The sequence below is a fragment of the Drosophila ananassae genome, chromosome 2L (genome assembly GCF_017639315.1).
Source record: "Drosophila ananassae strain 14024-0371.13 chromosome 2L, ASM1763931v2, whole genome shotgun sequence".
NCBI lineage: Eukaryota > Metazoa > Arthropoda > Insecta > Diptera > Drosophilidae > Drosophila > Drosophila ananassae.
In genome coordinates, this window is record NC_057927.1 from 21,108,701 (window position 1) to 21,122,595 (window position 13,895).

The following is a 13,895-nucleotide window of genomic DNA, read 5'->3' on the forward strand; positions in this document are numbered from 1 at the left end:
TGGCGCCATCTACCGCTGTTTGACATAAGCAAGCTACATATGTATCATGTAATGTACATGTAGAGAATATCTACGGTTTTATTCAATTTTATTAATAAAATTGTTGTTTAGGGCATAAAATCAGTTAAAACTCGATCGAAATAAATATAATTTTGAAGCTATGGTATTTAGGAAGAAGTAAGTATAAAAGGTAAATGTTTTCAGCCAAGGTTCCTATTTAAATTGAACATTATTGCGCACTAGCTCCTCAATTTTGTCCTCGGGGACTGCCCATTTGCATTCAGGATATTTGACAGAGCAGTGATGGGGCCCAGAAACCTTTCCTGCATCGATGGCCTCTCGAAAGGCAGACTGTTCCAGCCAGGACAACAGCCAGGACCAACTGGTGGCATTATCCAGCAAGTGCTCCATATCCGTAGCCTGGCCCTGGCGAACTTTGTCGCCTGCCTTGCGGGTCAAAGTGCAAATGGATTTGAGAAGGCAGGTGGAGAGATCCACATCGTTTTTGAGAAATGTTCTCTCAATGGTGTTCAAAATATTTGGAAGGCTAGTGGCTATAAATATATTATAATTTAAATAAAAATTATAAGAAAATAGTTGAATTTTAGACTCACCCACACGATCACCAGTTTCATTTTTGTAAACCAACTTGAAGTTTTCAAATATTTTTGGAAGACTATATTCGTCTTCGAAGAACCCACGAGAAGTGGCATTATTAGAAGCTTGTGGGGCCATCGTGTTAGTCGTCATTTCCTCGGAGGATTTTGGCTTGTGATTACTGGAATTTCCGAAAATGGGACGATAAGCATCTCCTGTGATGGCCTCCAGACCCAAGCTGCGTATCAGATGACCCACAAATATGCCCCCGGCGGCCACAAGGCCACAGCTAAGCAAGGCAGCGGAATTTATAATCACAAGTGGCTAAAAAAAAGTATCAAACTCTTGAATCCATAAAAAATAACAATAATTTCTCTCACCTTTGGTGGTGCATTTCGCTTTCGTTTGACAGGAACCTCCAGAAAAGGCACCAGATAGTCCAGGCCCAGAGCAATATTCTTACCCACGGCATCGAAGGATACGATCTTGAATCCCTGGTCATGCTGTTGCCTTGGCAGCTTCGTAGCTTCACTTTCTTCCTGCTCCTCGGACTCCTCCTCTCCGCTGGCGGCCCAAATAACTGCAAAGCTGGCCAGGAGGACGCAGGTGAGATACCAAAGTTTCATTTTTCAGCCAAGAGTTCCGTGCGGGTAGATGGCTGCCAAGCATTTGAATCAATTTCCCAGACGGTGTCACCAACAAAACTCTTCTTTCTCTTTTACCAAAAATGTTTTCCACTTCGGTGAGTAGTTTTCTGTGCACTGGGAAAAATGAATCACATTTATAACAATTTTTAAGGATAGTATATGATTAATAAATTAATTATTCCAAACAGTCATAACATTGTTTATCTAAATGTTTTAGGAACCTCTTTGAGAATATTTAAAATTGTTATTAAATGAAATAAATACATTTTATAATATTTTTTCTAGTGTATTGCCGCTTGGTTGCCTTTTGGCTGCAATAATTTTAATATTTGACTCTAGTTCCCACTCTTGTCTCTTGCTACAAAATGCAACAAAGTAGGGGAAGTGTGACATAAGCAGCTCGAAGGTGCGAAAACGATTAGCTGAGGGAAGTATCGGGCCAGATGAAAGCGGAAGATAGGTATTATGACTACCTTTACTAATTTGGAGAAAATTAAACCAATTTACCGGCATTTCCATTGCATAAGAAAACAAAAGTTTGCAGGGAAAACTTCACAGTTGCTCTTGAAAATAAAGAATCTTGACAAGGTTGTTTTCTTTATGATTTTATTGATTTATAAATTCTTTACAGCTAATGATAAATAAATTAAATAGTAACAATAACATTATATTTTATAAGATTTAGTCTTTATCCATTGAAGAATTTCATTACTGGGGATATGCCACCGATCGATGTCCAGCGATTCTCCCAACGACATTGATGATATGTCTGACTGCAACTTCGACTGCTTTGGGAACTTTCAATGGCATGGAAAACGGCGGTTCCATTCACATATGGATGCAGCCAAGGGGCACTGGAAGTAATATTTAAATTTTCTTAGTACTTATAAATAAGTAAATATACTTATTTACTTAGTTAGCACGTTAAGAACCCTGGTATATCCGACAGATAGGTTCTTGTGGAGATAGTTGCAGAGCCATCGCTGGATGCACACGGACATATCGATGTTGTGTTCCTCCAGCTGGGATTCCACTACATCGGTGAGACGACGCACTGAGGAAGAGGTCATATATACTTTTGCTTTATATTAGCCCTGTGCCTGGTTACTTACTACCCCTTTCCGAGTCCGATTTGTAGGCATATCCATTACCTATACTGGTAATCACCAGAGGCGCCAAAACTAGGCGCACCACCGCGGCTATTACTGCTCCAGCTGCCACCACAACTGCTGTATTGAGGATTGCTCCAGTTCTCAGGTTTAAAATACTCTGCACTGCATCCCTGGCCAATTTCATGCTCCTCTTGACCGGAATTTTGGCAAACGGTACAATAAACTCCATTTCCACGCTGACATCCTCGCCACTGGCATGGAAGTGGAAGCCCCTTCCTTCACGATCACCTTCGGGATTCTCGATTTCCGGAATCTCCATCTCCAGATGTCGGGGCTCAAAGTCGCGAAATCTAAACCATCGCGTTCCAGTTGCATTTCCATAAAAGTCTCCATAACTCGAGATTATAATATCTGATCGCCCATCAACACTTTCTCCATGGTAACCCATTAGCAGAAATAGGGCAAAGTGTAAGATCCGCACCAACCACATGTTGTGGCCTCGTTGCCGGCTAGGAGGCGACTGAGCTCGGCCCGAAAAAGTCAGGGAACTACATGGCCCACGCTCCGGCAACCAACCCATGATATTCATTTAGCCAGAAAACCCAGAAACTAAAAGCGTAAGACGGAGGCTCGACTTTAACGCTTCGTATGGTGCGATTTTCTGGGATTTGCTTAGGGAAATGGGCAACGATTGATTGAATAACGATAACGATAAGAGATTTTGCAAGGAAAGGACAAGGAAAGCAAAACATGCCAACTGAAAGAAGTGATTCAACAAGTTTAAATCAACATTGATGGAGCTTCTGGGAGAGCATACCCAACAGTTCGGAACGAAAAACTAAAAAAAAACTGAGGTGCTGGGAATGCAATGCAAACTCAACTTATTAGAAAGACATTTGTGGACGACTGTGGACTGGAAAATTTGCATATTGTCTCTCCTTATATAATCATATGCCGTTGATAATGTACCAAAGGTTAGATAAACAAAAATTGGATTGAGCAATAATGTCTTGGAAGTTGTAAGTGCGCTAAAGTGTTAAGGTTAGATAAACAAATCAGAGTTGGGTGGTGTAATTTCTTAAAGCTATCTATTGACCATGAAATGTCACCTTCTTACCTTCAAAAAATCAAAAACCAAACATACAAATTTCTCGTTTTATTAAAACTAGAAATTTTACACAAATACCTATTTTTCGGGACATGGATGGCTGACGGATGGACTTGGCTTTAATCCAGTGTAATGATAGACTACAACTGAACGTCTGAGGAGTGTGGCACCAGGGTGTTGTCGAAGCGGACCAGCCTCCTGGTCCTGCGCTTGATCTTCTTCCGCTCGAGCATCTTCTCCAACTCCCTAGCCCAGGGCTCCCGGCGCTGGGGAGCTGACGGCGGATAGGCAGCTCGATCCAGTAGCTTCATGTGGCTGCCGCTCAGCGGAAGCTCCGAGTCGGAAGAATAATCCGGTGGCTTGTAACTCGGCAATGGAGCTAAATAGTTTCTTTTCACTGGCACCGATTGGCTTCCGTCGTAACGTGAGAGTTCATGAGGTAAAAATTCTTCTATCTGCGGATCGAAGCCACCAGCCTGACGAGGCTTCTTCTTCTTGTCCTTGGGAGGGTTCCTCATCTTGGGAGGCTTTTGTGGAGGGTCTATGACTCCTTTGCCGTAGATCCAATTGAAGGTCTTTTGTCGGTCGCCCATCACGCAGGCGCAGTACTGGGCCAGAGGAGTCGCCGGGTGGGGGAAGCTGCTCGGCTGGGCCCAGTCGGCTTCGTCGTACTGGGTCTCCACGCTTTTAACGTGGGAGCTCTTCAACCGCTCCGGATGCATCAGCCCAGCGGGAGGAGTGACCCCGAACTCGAACTCCGCCTCGCTGTCCGAGGTCTCCGACAGCACCAGTTCATCCTCGCAGGAGTCCATCTTACGCTGCTCGCACTCCTTCCGCAAACAGTAGATCAGACGTTTCTTGTCCACGAAACTCCGGCAGTAGCACTGCATCACCGGCTTGTGGCAGGTGCAACTGCTGAAGCCAATGCCCTTGAGGCAGCGCTTCAGATCACGCAGCTCCTTTATAAAAGGATTCTTCACGATCCGGAACTGGACGGGTTTCATGTTGACATACGGATTGGCCGACTTCGCCAAGGTCGCAGCATCCTTCAAGGGTCTCAGGGTGATGGTGAAGATGTCGTTCTTTTTCTCGATATGCAACGTGGGCACTTGCGTCATATCTTCTTCCTTCTTTGCCGACGAAGTCTTTGGGGGCTTTTTGTTCTTGTAATACGACATGTACTTGGACACGGGAATGCTGTCTATCGGGTAGTCGGCCAGGAAGTAGCTCATCAGATCGCGTATAGAGCGCCTAATGGCTCCTGGTCGCCAGCCTGGCTGGGAGGCCAGCGGATGGGCAGTCCACAGCCAGCCCATGTGGCCCGGCACCTGTATGTCTTCGGGGACGCTGGTGGGTCTCGGGGGTCGCTCCCTGGGCTTGTACATGGAGTAGTAGCGGGATTTGTAGGGTCGCTTGGTCTTATACTTTCGCTTCTTTAGAGGTTTGGGGTCAGTGCAGGGGTCCTCTTCCGCCCCAGCCACCTCTCCAGCTTTTTTCCGATCCGCGTTGCGTTGACTCCTTGACTTTTTGACGCGCAACCTGGCCAAGTGGCAGGCATCATTGCATATGTCCTGGATCTTCTGGTTCTTTGCCTCTTCAGCTGTCTTCGCTTTAAATAGGTCCTTGAGCTCGGCGAAGACTTTGGCCAGGTTCTGCGGTTTATGTTCTTCAACTGGATCTGGCCTCGTTGGTTTTTCAACTGCAGGCTGACATGTTTTCATCCTGGAGGATTCCCGAATGCTTCTTTTAAGTAACTGATAGTCCCGCACCACCGCCTCAAAAGCTTCCGAGGTACGATCGTTCTCCACATTAACTTTCCCCGCGGGACATCCTTCCACAGAGCCCATATCGAAATCCTCCTGATTGTCCAAATGGTCGAAAAGAATTTTCTCAGCCGTGGCCTCCTCGTCGTAGGGTTTCTCTTTGAAGTCTGGCACCGGCTTGTACCCGCAGTAGGGACACGCGGCTATCTTAGGCATCCAAGAGACATCCTCGCCGCAGAGAATACAGGCTCTGATGTCGCTTATGTGCATTTGCTTGAGGATTGGCGACGACATCTTCGGTGCCATCCGGTTGGTGGTTCCTTCTCCCATCGGAGATTGCAATTGGGCGGAGAACTGGGCCGATGGCCCTAGCGGAGAGTCAATAGTTAAGCAGAAACCGTCGTCCTTCGGGCACTTGCGGACGGGAAAGGGACCTGCCATGTCGACGAGCCTTCCATCTTCAGCCTAAAAAGTTAATGGTTCATATGCTGAAAAAAATCTTCGATCTTCAGTAGTGTGTATATATAAGATACCTGGGCAGCGCAGAAGTCGGGATTACACGACTGTGCAGATGTTTTCTGCTCCATAAAGTCCAAATCCTCCGGGTCCACGTTGGTATCAATATTTTTGGGGCATGATCCGCAAAGTGTTTCTTCGTTGAGGCTGGAGGAGCTGAAGGAGGGACTGCACGCCCTTTCCTGCGTCTGCAACATCGCGCCACCGCATTGCCGGATATCCGCGATATCAGAGGATGGCCAGGAATAGGTATTTCTCGGTGGCCTACCCTTGCAAGTGCTACCACAATCCCGCAGATCGATGACTTCCGAGGAGGTCCACGAGCGACTTCTCTCCGTGCGCCGAGGCCAGCCACTGCTCCTGCTTGTCATCTGGGGGGAGGTATTGCCCCGGTCTTGGCCGCCCGCCAACCGTTCCGGCCATCCATGTTCCGCAACTCTATTGTAAGTTCAGGAGCGATCGCATTCAGGCAGCTGGAGGTTCAGGCCCACATGGAGCGTACTTACTCTAAGGACTGGCACTTCATCGTTAAGGAGAAGCGGACACGGCAGATGCCGACGGTGCAACCCTTGCAGGTGAGTTCCACCTCCCCGTCGTGGACAGTTTCCGAAAGGTTGTGGGTCATGCGGTATATCACAGCATCGGGTACGAAGTAACAGCCTCGACCTAAAAGGGAGGTTATCTGGGTGAATCCGAGGGCTTGTCTAGGAGAGTAAAGTCTTACCTATTTCCTTCCTCATGTAGACAAGTCCCAAGCTTATGCCCTCCCTAAGTTGCCTTAGCAGGCACTCTGGCTCCTTGCTGAATGTTGCCGACTTCTCCTGGGGCAGGCAGTTCACGTTGATGCGACTCGCGTCCAAAACGATTTTGCATCCCTTGCAGACAGTCACTCGGATCTGTAGTTGATCGCGGCACTCGAACTCCCAGCCGGGCATGTCCAATTTTTGGCAGATCATATTGCAGGCAAAGCAGTTCATATAGGGCTTGTTGGCCTTGCCCTTTTGGCCCTTCGATGGACACTTTGGGGTGTAGACGTTGTCCCGATCCTTCACAGGACAGCCTGAGCAGCAGATGGGTTTCTTTGGGAGCTTCTCCTGCTCGGCCTTGTTCTTCTTAACCGAGCAGGTCATGTACTCATCCTTAGTCTTGGTCATTTTGGTGCTCATCATGCCATTGTTCTTCCAGTAGGAGTCCCAGTTTATCTCTGGCTGCTCATCTACTGGCTTTGGTGGAGGCTTCTTTTCCACCGGTGGCTGCTCCTCCTCCGCAGGCTTGGTTTCTGCCGTCTTATCGGCTGTCTTGCCTGCCGTCTTGCTAGCCATCCTTGCTGCCAATTATTCGATATCGTCCACGAGTATAAAAAATTTCCTTGCACAAATAATTTTAAAAATCTTTGCACGAGCAATGCCACAAAAATTCACATAAATGGAAACTAATTTATACGGAGCCTGGGCCTGAAGCGATCGACCTGAACTTTCAATAGAGAATGGGGAAACTGGAAAGGAAGTTCTTGGAGTTAGTTGAAATTTAGACTCATAGCATTCTTGGTTTCTGAATTTTCCTTTTCGTAGCTCTATTAATTATAATAATTATTAAAAACATTTCAGACACTTGGTTCCCAGGATTAACATTCTCGTGAAAACTTCTCACCATTAAAAATATGCATTATTAACATGACAAATTATTACACCGTTTATACAGATTTACCCATTTTTCAAAAGATTTAAAAAAAAATCCATGGTCAATCCCATTTAGCCACTAATAATTACAGGGAATTAGCCATATCTTGGCTAATACTGGTCGGATCGGCGAATGTTATGCATTACCGATCTTGGATCTTCGTGAACTATCATTTTCAATCAAAACCTGACCACCTAAAATTTTCAAGGGGTAACATCATGACTTTGGCAAAAAATCAAGTCAAAATTTTATTTCGCGATGGGGACTATATTTGAATGCAGATCGACGGTACTTGGTTCCCTGATTTGTAAACGGTATTCCTTTTTCACTTCCGTTGCGAATTGGCCTAAATAATAAAATAGAGTCTCAAAAGTTTCCATTTTAGCCACCCAATCATCTTAACTTGGCCAACGTGGCCGCACCATCGATTTCTGTCAGGAAAAATGCCATAACTTTCTTGATAATTGTCCTATCGGCGAATTTTTTACCTTCCCGATCTCGGACCTTCGAGCACTATAATTTTCAATCAAAACCTCACCACCTGAAATCAGACCCCATTTTCGAAATTTTTCAAAGGGGTAACATCATGATTTTGGCCAAAAATCAAGCAAAAATTTTATTTCGCGATTGGAGATATATTTTGATGCAGAACGACGGTAATTAATACCCTGATTTGTAAATGGTATTCCTTTTTGCAATCCGATACGAATTGGCCCAAATATGTACTAAACAGTGTCTCAAAAATACTCATTTTGGCCACCCAAGGACCAACTTTGGCCAAACATGATCGGATGAAATAGGACTCTGAAAGGATCATTGGAACTGCCTCATGGTTTTAACGAGGTTATTTAACCTGGAAGTAAAAGTGAAAGTAAAGGATTATGCACAAAATTGTAGACCAAACCGCTTTCCAAAATAAAAATCAAACGCTTTTAAAATTATATTTTAAAACGAAGCGCCAGGCCAGCGGTTTGTGCAGATATTGAAAAGTTGGATCAAAGATAGTATCTTCAGTACATTTTTACACTACTTGGATAGTTCGATTTGTGCCAGGGCCTGTTCAGAGGCGTGAGGTTGTTGAAGTATTCGGGGTCTACAAAACCACCTTTAGCTCTGTGACCTCCCAGAGGTATTCTTTCCTTCTTCTTTGGCTTATTTCTCATCTTGGGCTTCTTGGGCGGGGCATGGATGTTGCCCTTCCCGTACAGCCAGGGGAAGAACTTCTTGCGCTCGCCCATGGTACACGCTCCGTACTGGACGAGCATGCTGGCCGGATGCGGGAACATATTGGGCATGGCCCAGTCGGTCTCCATGTACTGGGTTTCGGCGTGGGCTATGTCTGGCTTGCGAATACGCTCGGGCTTGATAACGCCAGCCGGCGGAGTAACCCCAAACTCGTACTCGTTTTCACTCTCATCGTCGTCACTGTTGGGGGAGTAGACGAATGTATCGGAGTTATCCTCCCATCCCCGTTGGTGGCACAGCTTCTCCACTTCGTACTGTATCCGCTTCTTGTCGACATGAGAGCGACAAAAGCAGCAAGCAACCGGTCGTCCACAGCTGCATGGGGCGAATCCCTTCTCCTGCAGCGCCACTCTCATCTCCCTCAGGGCCGCTGCCATCGGGTCCTTGGTAATCCGGAACACCACTGGCTTCATATTGGCATAAGGATTAGCACAAACGGCCAACGACTTGGGATCCTTTAGAGGACGCAACGTAATGATGTACTCATCGCCTTTGCGGCTAATGTGGAGAGTGGGATGCTGAATGAGCTCCTCCTCCGGGTCCTTGGGCTCGCACTTGCGGCGATGATAGTGATAGCGTGATAGGCACAAGCTGTCCACGGGATAGTCCTTGAGGAAGTAAGCCATCATCTGGCGGATGGGCTTGGCAATAGCACCGGGCCGCCAGGACTTGTAGCGAGCCATTTCGCACTTGGTCCACATCCATCCCATGTGGCAGGGGACTTTGCAGTAGCCCGTATATTTGCTATCCGTGATGCAGTCTACATGACCTATCCGGGGATTAGGAGCACGAGGCTTGGGCTTCAGAAAGGTGTAACTAGGGAGGATAATAAGAAACTTATTCTTAGAAGTGATTAGCAGTTTAAACCTACTATTTGGAACGGGGGCGAGGTTTCTTTTTCCTGATATTCGTCTTGGGTGGCTTGGGATAGGCTTGGTCGATTTCCTTGAGGGCCTTTGCCAAGGACCTCCTGGCTTTCCTGCGAGCCTTGGCTGACTTGGTGTTGTGGCATGCGGCATCGCAATCCTTTTTCTGTTTTTCCGCCAGAGCGTCTTCCTCGGAGGCACCCTTCTTTCTGCTGTACATGTTTCGCATTTCCGTGAAGATGGTAATAAGTTGCTTCCGACGCTGTGAGGTCGACGAGGCAGTTTTCTTCGGTACCATCTCAACTTTGGTCACCGGAGAAGCTTCGCCCTGAACACCTGAGACCAGGGTCTGAGCCTGGGCTTGGGCGCACTCGCCGTCTTTGAAAAAATTGTCGCAGAGCTTACGGATGCGGCATCGGGTGCATGGCTTCCCACCCATGCAGCCACACGATTTCGGCAGATTGGGATCTTCCTGGTTGCCCAGTTTCCTAACGGACGGCAGCTCGTCCGCGTCCTCCTCGGAGGAACTGTACTTGCATTGCTCCTTTCGCAGGCAGTCCCTCAGCAGCTGCTGGGCCGTGGCAGTAAGATCGTACTCTTCCTCGCTGGGCGGAATGTCTTCAAAGGTCTTGTAGCCACAATAGGGACAGGCGGAGACCTTGGGGAGCCAGCTAATGTCGGACTGACAGAGCTGGCAGAGGGTCGGCGGCTTGTAGGGTATGGCCAACAAATCTGGCTGGGTTGCTGGACACATTCCCAGAATCTTCTTGCGATTCTGCCACTCCCGGGATGCCGTCAAGGACAACGCCTTTCGCTTCCTGGCCGCTCTTTTGGACAGAGGTCCATGGTCTGAGGAAGTGTCGGTGCTGGTGGTCTCCGGTGGCTGGGAGCATTTGCAGTGCCACTGGCGGGACTGTCCATGACTACATGGCGGAGTGGGCACTTTGACTTGCTCCAGATTCAGTTCGTCGATCAGTTTCTTCAGGGCGGCCTTCTCCCTCTTCTTCTCGGTCTTCACGTCTTTGGGCAATTGCATTGCTGCCACAAAGCAACCACAGCTTTGGCCAGCACCACCACCCCCGCCCTCAGTGTCCTTGCCCTGGACAGCGGCATGTGGGCACTGGAAAGGTGCCCCTGCATGGGACATCAGGCGCTCGTCCGTAATGCAAGTATTGGTAGCACACTTCTCCGATCGTCCCAGAGTAAAGATGATGTCCTTTTTGTTTATTGTTTTTTCCACTGGACGGCACACATCATAGCAGCCAAAGGGTAGTAGTCCGTGACTAAAAAGGATGAAGGATTCAAGTATTGTTTAGTTGTTTCTCAGCTGCTAAGAACCTACTTTATATCGGGATCTGAACTGGACAGCTTTATAATTAGCTCCACCACGCCCACCACCTTCTTGTCCTTGATCAGATCCACCATGACGCTTTGCGTGACCAGGAAAGACGGATCCGTGAGCTGGCGCAGGATTCCAGCTCCTACCTGGAAGTTGCCCATGCCCACCAGCTCGTCGTTCTGTTTCAGGCTTACACACACACCCTTGGTGGTCAGGGATCCGATCAGCTCGCAAGGACTTGCCGTGAACTGGACCAGAGGATACGCAGGGAACTCCTCCACGAACAGGCGTTCCATGGGCAGCTCCTCGAAGTCATCGAACACCCGGATGGAGTAGATGTGGCCTCCGCCCGCAGTCACACTCGTAGCTGTGAGGCGGGGCATTGGCAAGCTGGAGGTCACCAGAATGGCGTCGAAGAAGTATGTCTGCTTCATGGCGCCAAATTCTGATTCCTGCCCCACAAACTCTTATTGTCTAGTATCTATTCTGGAATTTACTTTACTTTCTACGATTTGGCTAAAACAAGAATAATTTTTTAAAAATATAGTATACCCGAGGTCTACCTAAAACCGATGTGTATAATGAATCGAATGTGACTAAAGTTGGATGAATAATAATGATGGAAAAGTATTTGGAGATTTGAGATATATTTCAGAGACTACTTGATAGCGAAGGGATGGACAATTTAAGTAATATGTGCTATTACATAAAACTGATAATGATGAAATCTATAGAAAGTTTATATAGTGCGAAATAGACTCAGAAATAGACTTTCTTTACCCTTATCGCAGATCCCAGATAGAGTGCGAATTAGACTTCGAAGTAGACTTTCTTTGCCCTTATCTCAGATACCATATAGAGATTAGACAAGGCATTATTTGATATTCTATTTAATAGGGATTCTATTTAATATTCAATTTCTATAACAATAACATCCAAGCTTTACGTAAACCTAATCCAAAATAGGAAAAGGTCACTGCGTTTCGCAACTGGTAAATATTTTGACCAATTTCTTATCAAGAACTGTGCAATCTACAAGCTCAAGGTCCACATAGTCGACATATATACGACTATATAACATCGAGCGACCACCTTCACCTGCTCTAAAAATACCTTACCTAACAGGCAAGATTCCACCTAGAAAGCAAAAGTCTTGCACGTATTTTTTTTTGTAAGTTTTTGTTTTCATATGAGTAATGAGTAGCATTTACTTATTGCCAGAATAATTTAAGATGTAGTACACAATAGACTATAGGTTTAACAACAGGTATTAATATTTTGCTTTACTCGCAAGGTAACTAGGGATTTAGAACTACACTCCGATATGGGGTGAGTGAGAGGTGTAGGGTGTGTTTGTGTGACAACAACGAGGTGTGCGTAATGCAGTTTTCGAGGAGTCGGAGTCCTTGGTTTTTTTCATTTTTAATCCTGGATTGGAGTCCTACTCCCTAGCTGTGCGGCAGTTCGCTAGCATCAGGTGGTGTTCGTTGGCCTTCTTGTTTACTGTCTGGCATTGATGATCTCCACAAACTCGGGCTTCAGCGAAGCACCTCCAACCAGGAAACCATCAATGTCGGGCTTCTTGGCCAGCTCCTTGGCATTGGCGGCGGTAACCGAGCCACCGTACTGGATGCGCAAGCTGGCGGAGACGTCCTTGGAGATGTTGTCGCTCAGCCACTGGCGCAGGAAGGCGTGAACCTCTTGGGCCTGAAAAAGAAAGTGGTGGAGATTGTAATTGAGTTTTCAAAATGGGACTTCTTGTTATTACCTGGTCGGGAGTGGCAGTCTTGCCGGTGCCAATGGCCCAGACGGGCTCGTAGGCCACCACCACGTTTTGCCAGTCCTTGATCTTCTGGGCGTAGGCGCACATCTGGCGGGCCACCACCTCGTTGGTCTTGCCGGCCTCGCGCTCCTCCAGGGTCTCGCCAATGCAGGCAATAACCTTGAGTCCCTGGTCCAGGGCGTGCTGGGCCTTCTCGGCGATCAGCTCATCGGACTCCTTGAAGATGGCGCGACGCTCCGAGTGACCCAGGATGACCCAATCAGCTCCGATGTCCTTCAACATGGCGGGCGAGATCTCACCGGTGAAGGCACCCTTCTCCACCTTGTAGGCGTTCTGGCCGGCCAGACCCACCTCGCAGGGCAGCAGATTGCGGGCGTACATCAGGTAGATGGCGGGGCAGCCGATGACCACCTCGGTGTTGGGGTCCAAGGGAGCGGAGCTCAGGGTCTTGCAGATGTCGGCGATGGACTTCTGGTCGCCGTTCATCTTCCAGTTGCCTCCCACACAGAATTTGCGGCCGCTCATGTTGCTCTCGTTGCAGTCGGTACTGAAATTGGCGTAAAACTGCCGGATAAAGGTGAAGAGGTTGACGAGTTAGTTGGTAGCCAGGTCAAGTGAGTAAAACAAATAATTTTTATAATTTGATAGATAAATCCTAGTCAACTTTTTAATAATTTTTTGTTAGAGATTCCGGCACACACCCACCTCGAAGTCTGCTGTACTAACCTTCTTCTGACCTTCATAAGTCTTCCACTGGCACTTGAAAAGCTTTGGAAAAACAGCTGTGAACTTGCCGAGAAAAGCTTGCGACACCACCCCCTTCACCACATCCACCGTCAACCCTCCAACGGTGGGCTGGTTCATGTCCATGGTGGTGCTCCAGTGGTACTGGTTCTTTAGTGGTTGCCGCAATGTTATACTTATGACTCTCCCGAAGTTGACTTTGTGAATCAATGTAGTTTGCAATGATTTCATGGCTAGCCGACGGAGAGCCAAATCCTCGACGATTTTTTCAAGTTTTAGAATCCAGTTGGGTGACATTATATAAGAAGCCAACTACCATTTTTGAACCCGAATTTTTTAAATTAAGTGAGTTCTAAAACCTGTTTTAGCTGAGCTTTATCGAAGAGGAGATCAGCTGTTTTGGCGTCCCTTCCAGAAAGCTAAGTGAGCTTTTAAAAAAAAATGATTGCCTGCATGCTCTCCCACAGAAATGTATTAAATAACGAAAGCGCTTGA

The 13,895-nt window shown here is 47.2% G+C and overlaps 5 protein-coding genes across 7 annotated transcripts; all 5 read right to left on the bottom strand.

Annotated features, from left to right (window-relative positions):
• Positions 1-131: 131 nt before the first annotated feature.
• On the bottom strand, positions 132-1,238 carry LOC6499001. The gene is made up of 3 exons (XM_032455854.1): positions 978-1,238; positions 615-921; positions 132-554 (listed from the first exon to the last, which is right to left on the bottom strand). The coding sequence occupies exons 1-3, from the start codon at positions 1,221-1,223 to the stop codon at positions 214-216; spliced, it is 894 nt and encodes a 297-aa protein (XP_032311745.1). The 5' UTR covers positions 1,224-1,238; the 3' UTR covers positions 132-213.
• Positions 1,239-1,932: 694 nt separating this feature from the next.
• LOC116656385 lies at positions 1,933-2,919 on the bottom strand. The gene is made up of 3 exons (XM_032455879.1): positions 2,357-2,919; positions 2,157-2,298; positions 1,933-2,098 (listed from the first exon to the last, which is right to left on the bottom strand). The coding sequence occupies exons 1-3, from the start codon at positions 2,844-2,846 to the stop codon at positions 1,933-1,935; spliced, it is 798 nt and encodes a 265-aa protein (XP_032311770.1). The 5' UTR covers positions 2,847-2,919.
• A 578-nt stretch (positions 2,920-3,497) lies between these two features.
• Positions 3,498-7,244, bottom strand: LOC6499000. The gene is made up of 4 exons (XM_001955502.4): positions 6,468-7,244; positions 6,250-6,409; positions 5,761-6,181; positions 3,498-5,692 (listed from the first exon to the last, which is right to left on the bottom strand). The coding sequence occupies exons 1-4, from the start codon at positions 7,063-7,065 to the stop codon at positions 3,605-3,607; spliced, it is 3,267 nt and encodes a 1,088-aa protein (XP_001955538.1). The 5' UTR covers positions 7,066-7,244; the 3' UTR covers positions 3,498-3,604.
• Positions 7,245-8,348: 1,104 nt separating this feature from the next.
• LOC6498999 lies at positions 8,349-11,493 on the bottom strand. The gene is made up of 3 exons (XM_001955503.4): positions 10,877-11,493; positions 9,540-10,817; positions 8,349-9,484 (listed from the first exon to the last, which is right to left on the bottom strand). The coding sequence occupies exons 1-3, from the start codon at positions 11,305-11,307 to the stop codon at positions 8,434-8,436; spliced, it is 2,760 nt and encodes a 919-aa protein (XP_001955539.1). The 5' UTR covers positions 11,308-11,493; the 3' UTR covers positions 8,349-8,433.
• A 636-nt stretch (positions 11,494-12,129) lies between these two features.
• On the bottom strand, positions 12,130-13,696 carry LOC6498998 (triosephosphate isomerase). 3 transcript variants are annotated; one of them, XM_001955504.4, is made up of 3 exons: positions 13,383-13,696; positions 12,642-13,220; positions 12,130-12,580 (listed from the first exon to the last, which is right to left on the bottom strand). In XM_001955504.4, the coding sequence occupies exons 1-3, from the start codon at positions 13,629-13,631 to the stop codon at positions 12,374-12,376; spliced, it is 1,035 nt and encodes a 344-aa protein (XP_001955540.3). In that variant the 5' UTR covers positions 13,632-13,696; the 3' UTR covers positions 12,130-12,373. The 3 variants fall into 3 exon arrangements, with proteins under 3 accessions (XP_001955540.3, XP_014765870.2, XP_032311809.1); XM_014910384.3 differs by having other exon boundaries at positions 13,362-13,668; XM_032455918.2 differs by having other exon boundaries at positions 13,358-13,664.
• Positions 13,697-13,895: the final 199 nt, after the last annotated feature.

Coding starts and splice junctions, on each gene's coding strand:
- LOC6498999 (XM_001955503.4), bottom strand. CDS start 11,307: ATGAAGCAGACATACTTCTTCGACGCCATTCTGGTGACCTCCAGCTTG. Junction 10,818..10,876: donor AGTTCAGATCCCGATATAAA/GTAGGTTCTTAG, acceptor CATCCTTTTTAG/TCACGGACTACTACCCTTTG. Junction 9,485..9,539: donor CCTCGCCCCCGTTCCAAATA/GTAGGTTTAAAC, acceptor TATCCTCCCTAG/TTACACCTTTCTGAAGCCCA.
- LOC116656385 (XM_032455879.1), bottom strand. CDS start 2,846: ATGTGGTTGGTGCGGATCTTACACTTTGCCCTATTTCTGCTAATGGGT. Junction 2,299..2,356: donor ATCGGACTCGGAAAGGGGTA/GTAAGTAACCAG, acceptor CCTCTTCCTCAG/TGCGTCGTCTCACCGATGTA. Junction 2,099..2,156: donor GTTCTTAACGTGCTAACTAA/GTAAATAAGTAT, acceptor TATTACTTCCAG/TGCCCCTTGGCTGCATCCAT.
- LOC6499001 (XM_032455854.1), bottom strand. CDS start 1,223: ATGAAACTTTGGTATCTCACCTGCGTCCTCCTGGCCAGCTTTGCAGTT. Junction 922..977: donor AGCGAAATGCACCACCAAAG/GTGAGAGAAATT, acceptor ACTTTTTTTTAG/CCACTTGTGATTATAAATTC. Junction 555..614: donor TGAAACTGGTGATCGTGTGG/GTGAGTCTAAAA, acceptor ATATATTTATAG/CCACTAGCCTTCCAAATATT.
- LOC6499000 (XM_001955502.4), bottom strand. CDS start 7,065: ATGGCTAGCAAGACGGCAGGCAAGACAGCCGATAAGACGGCAGAAACC. Junction 6,410..6,467: donor CTACATGAGGAAGGAAATAG/GTAAGACTTTAC, acceptor CCTCCCTTTTAG/GTCGAGGCTGTTACTTCGTA. Junction 6,182..6,249: donor ATGAAGTGCCAGTCCTTAGA/GTAAGTACGCTC, acceptor AACTTACAATAG/AGTTGCGGAACATGGATGGC.
- LOC6498998 (XM_014910384.3), bottom strand. CDS start 13,631: ATGAAATCATTGCAAACTACATTGATTCACAAAGTCAACTTCGGGAGA. Junction 13,221..13,361: donor TTAGTACAGCAGACTTCGAG/GTGGGTGTGTGC, acceptor TTTATCCGGCAG/TTTTACGCCAATTTCAGTAC. Junction 12,581..12,641: donor AGACTGCCACTCCCGACCAG/GTAATAACAAGA, acceptor TTTCTTTTTCAG/GCCCAAGAGGTTCACGCCTT.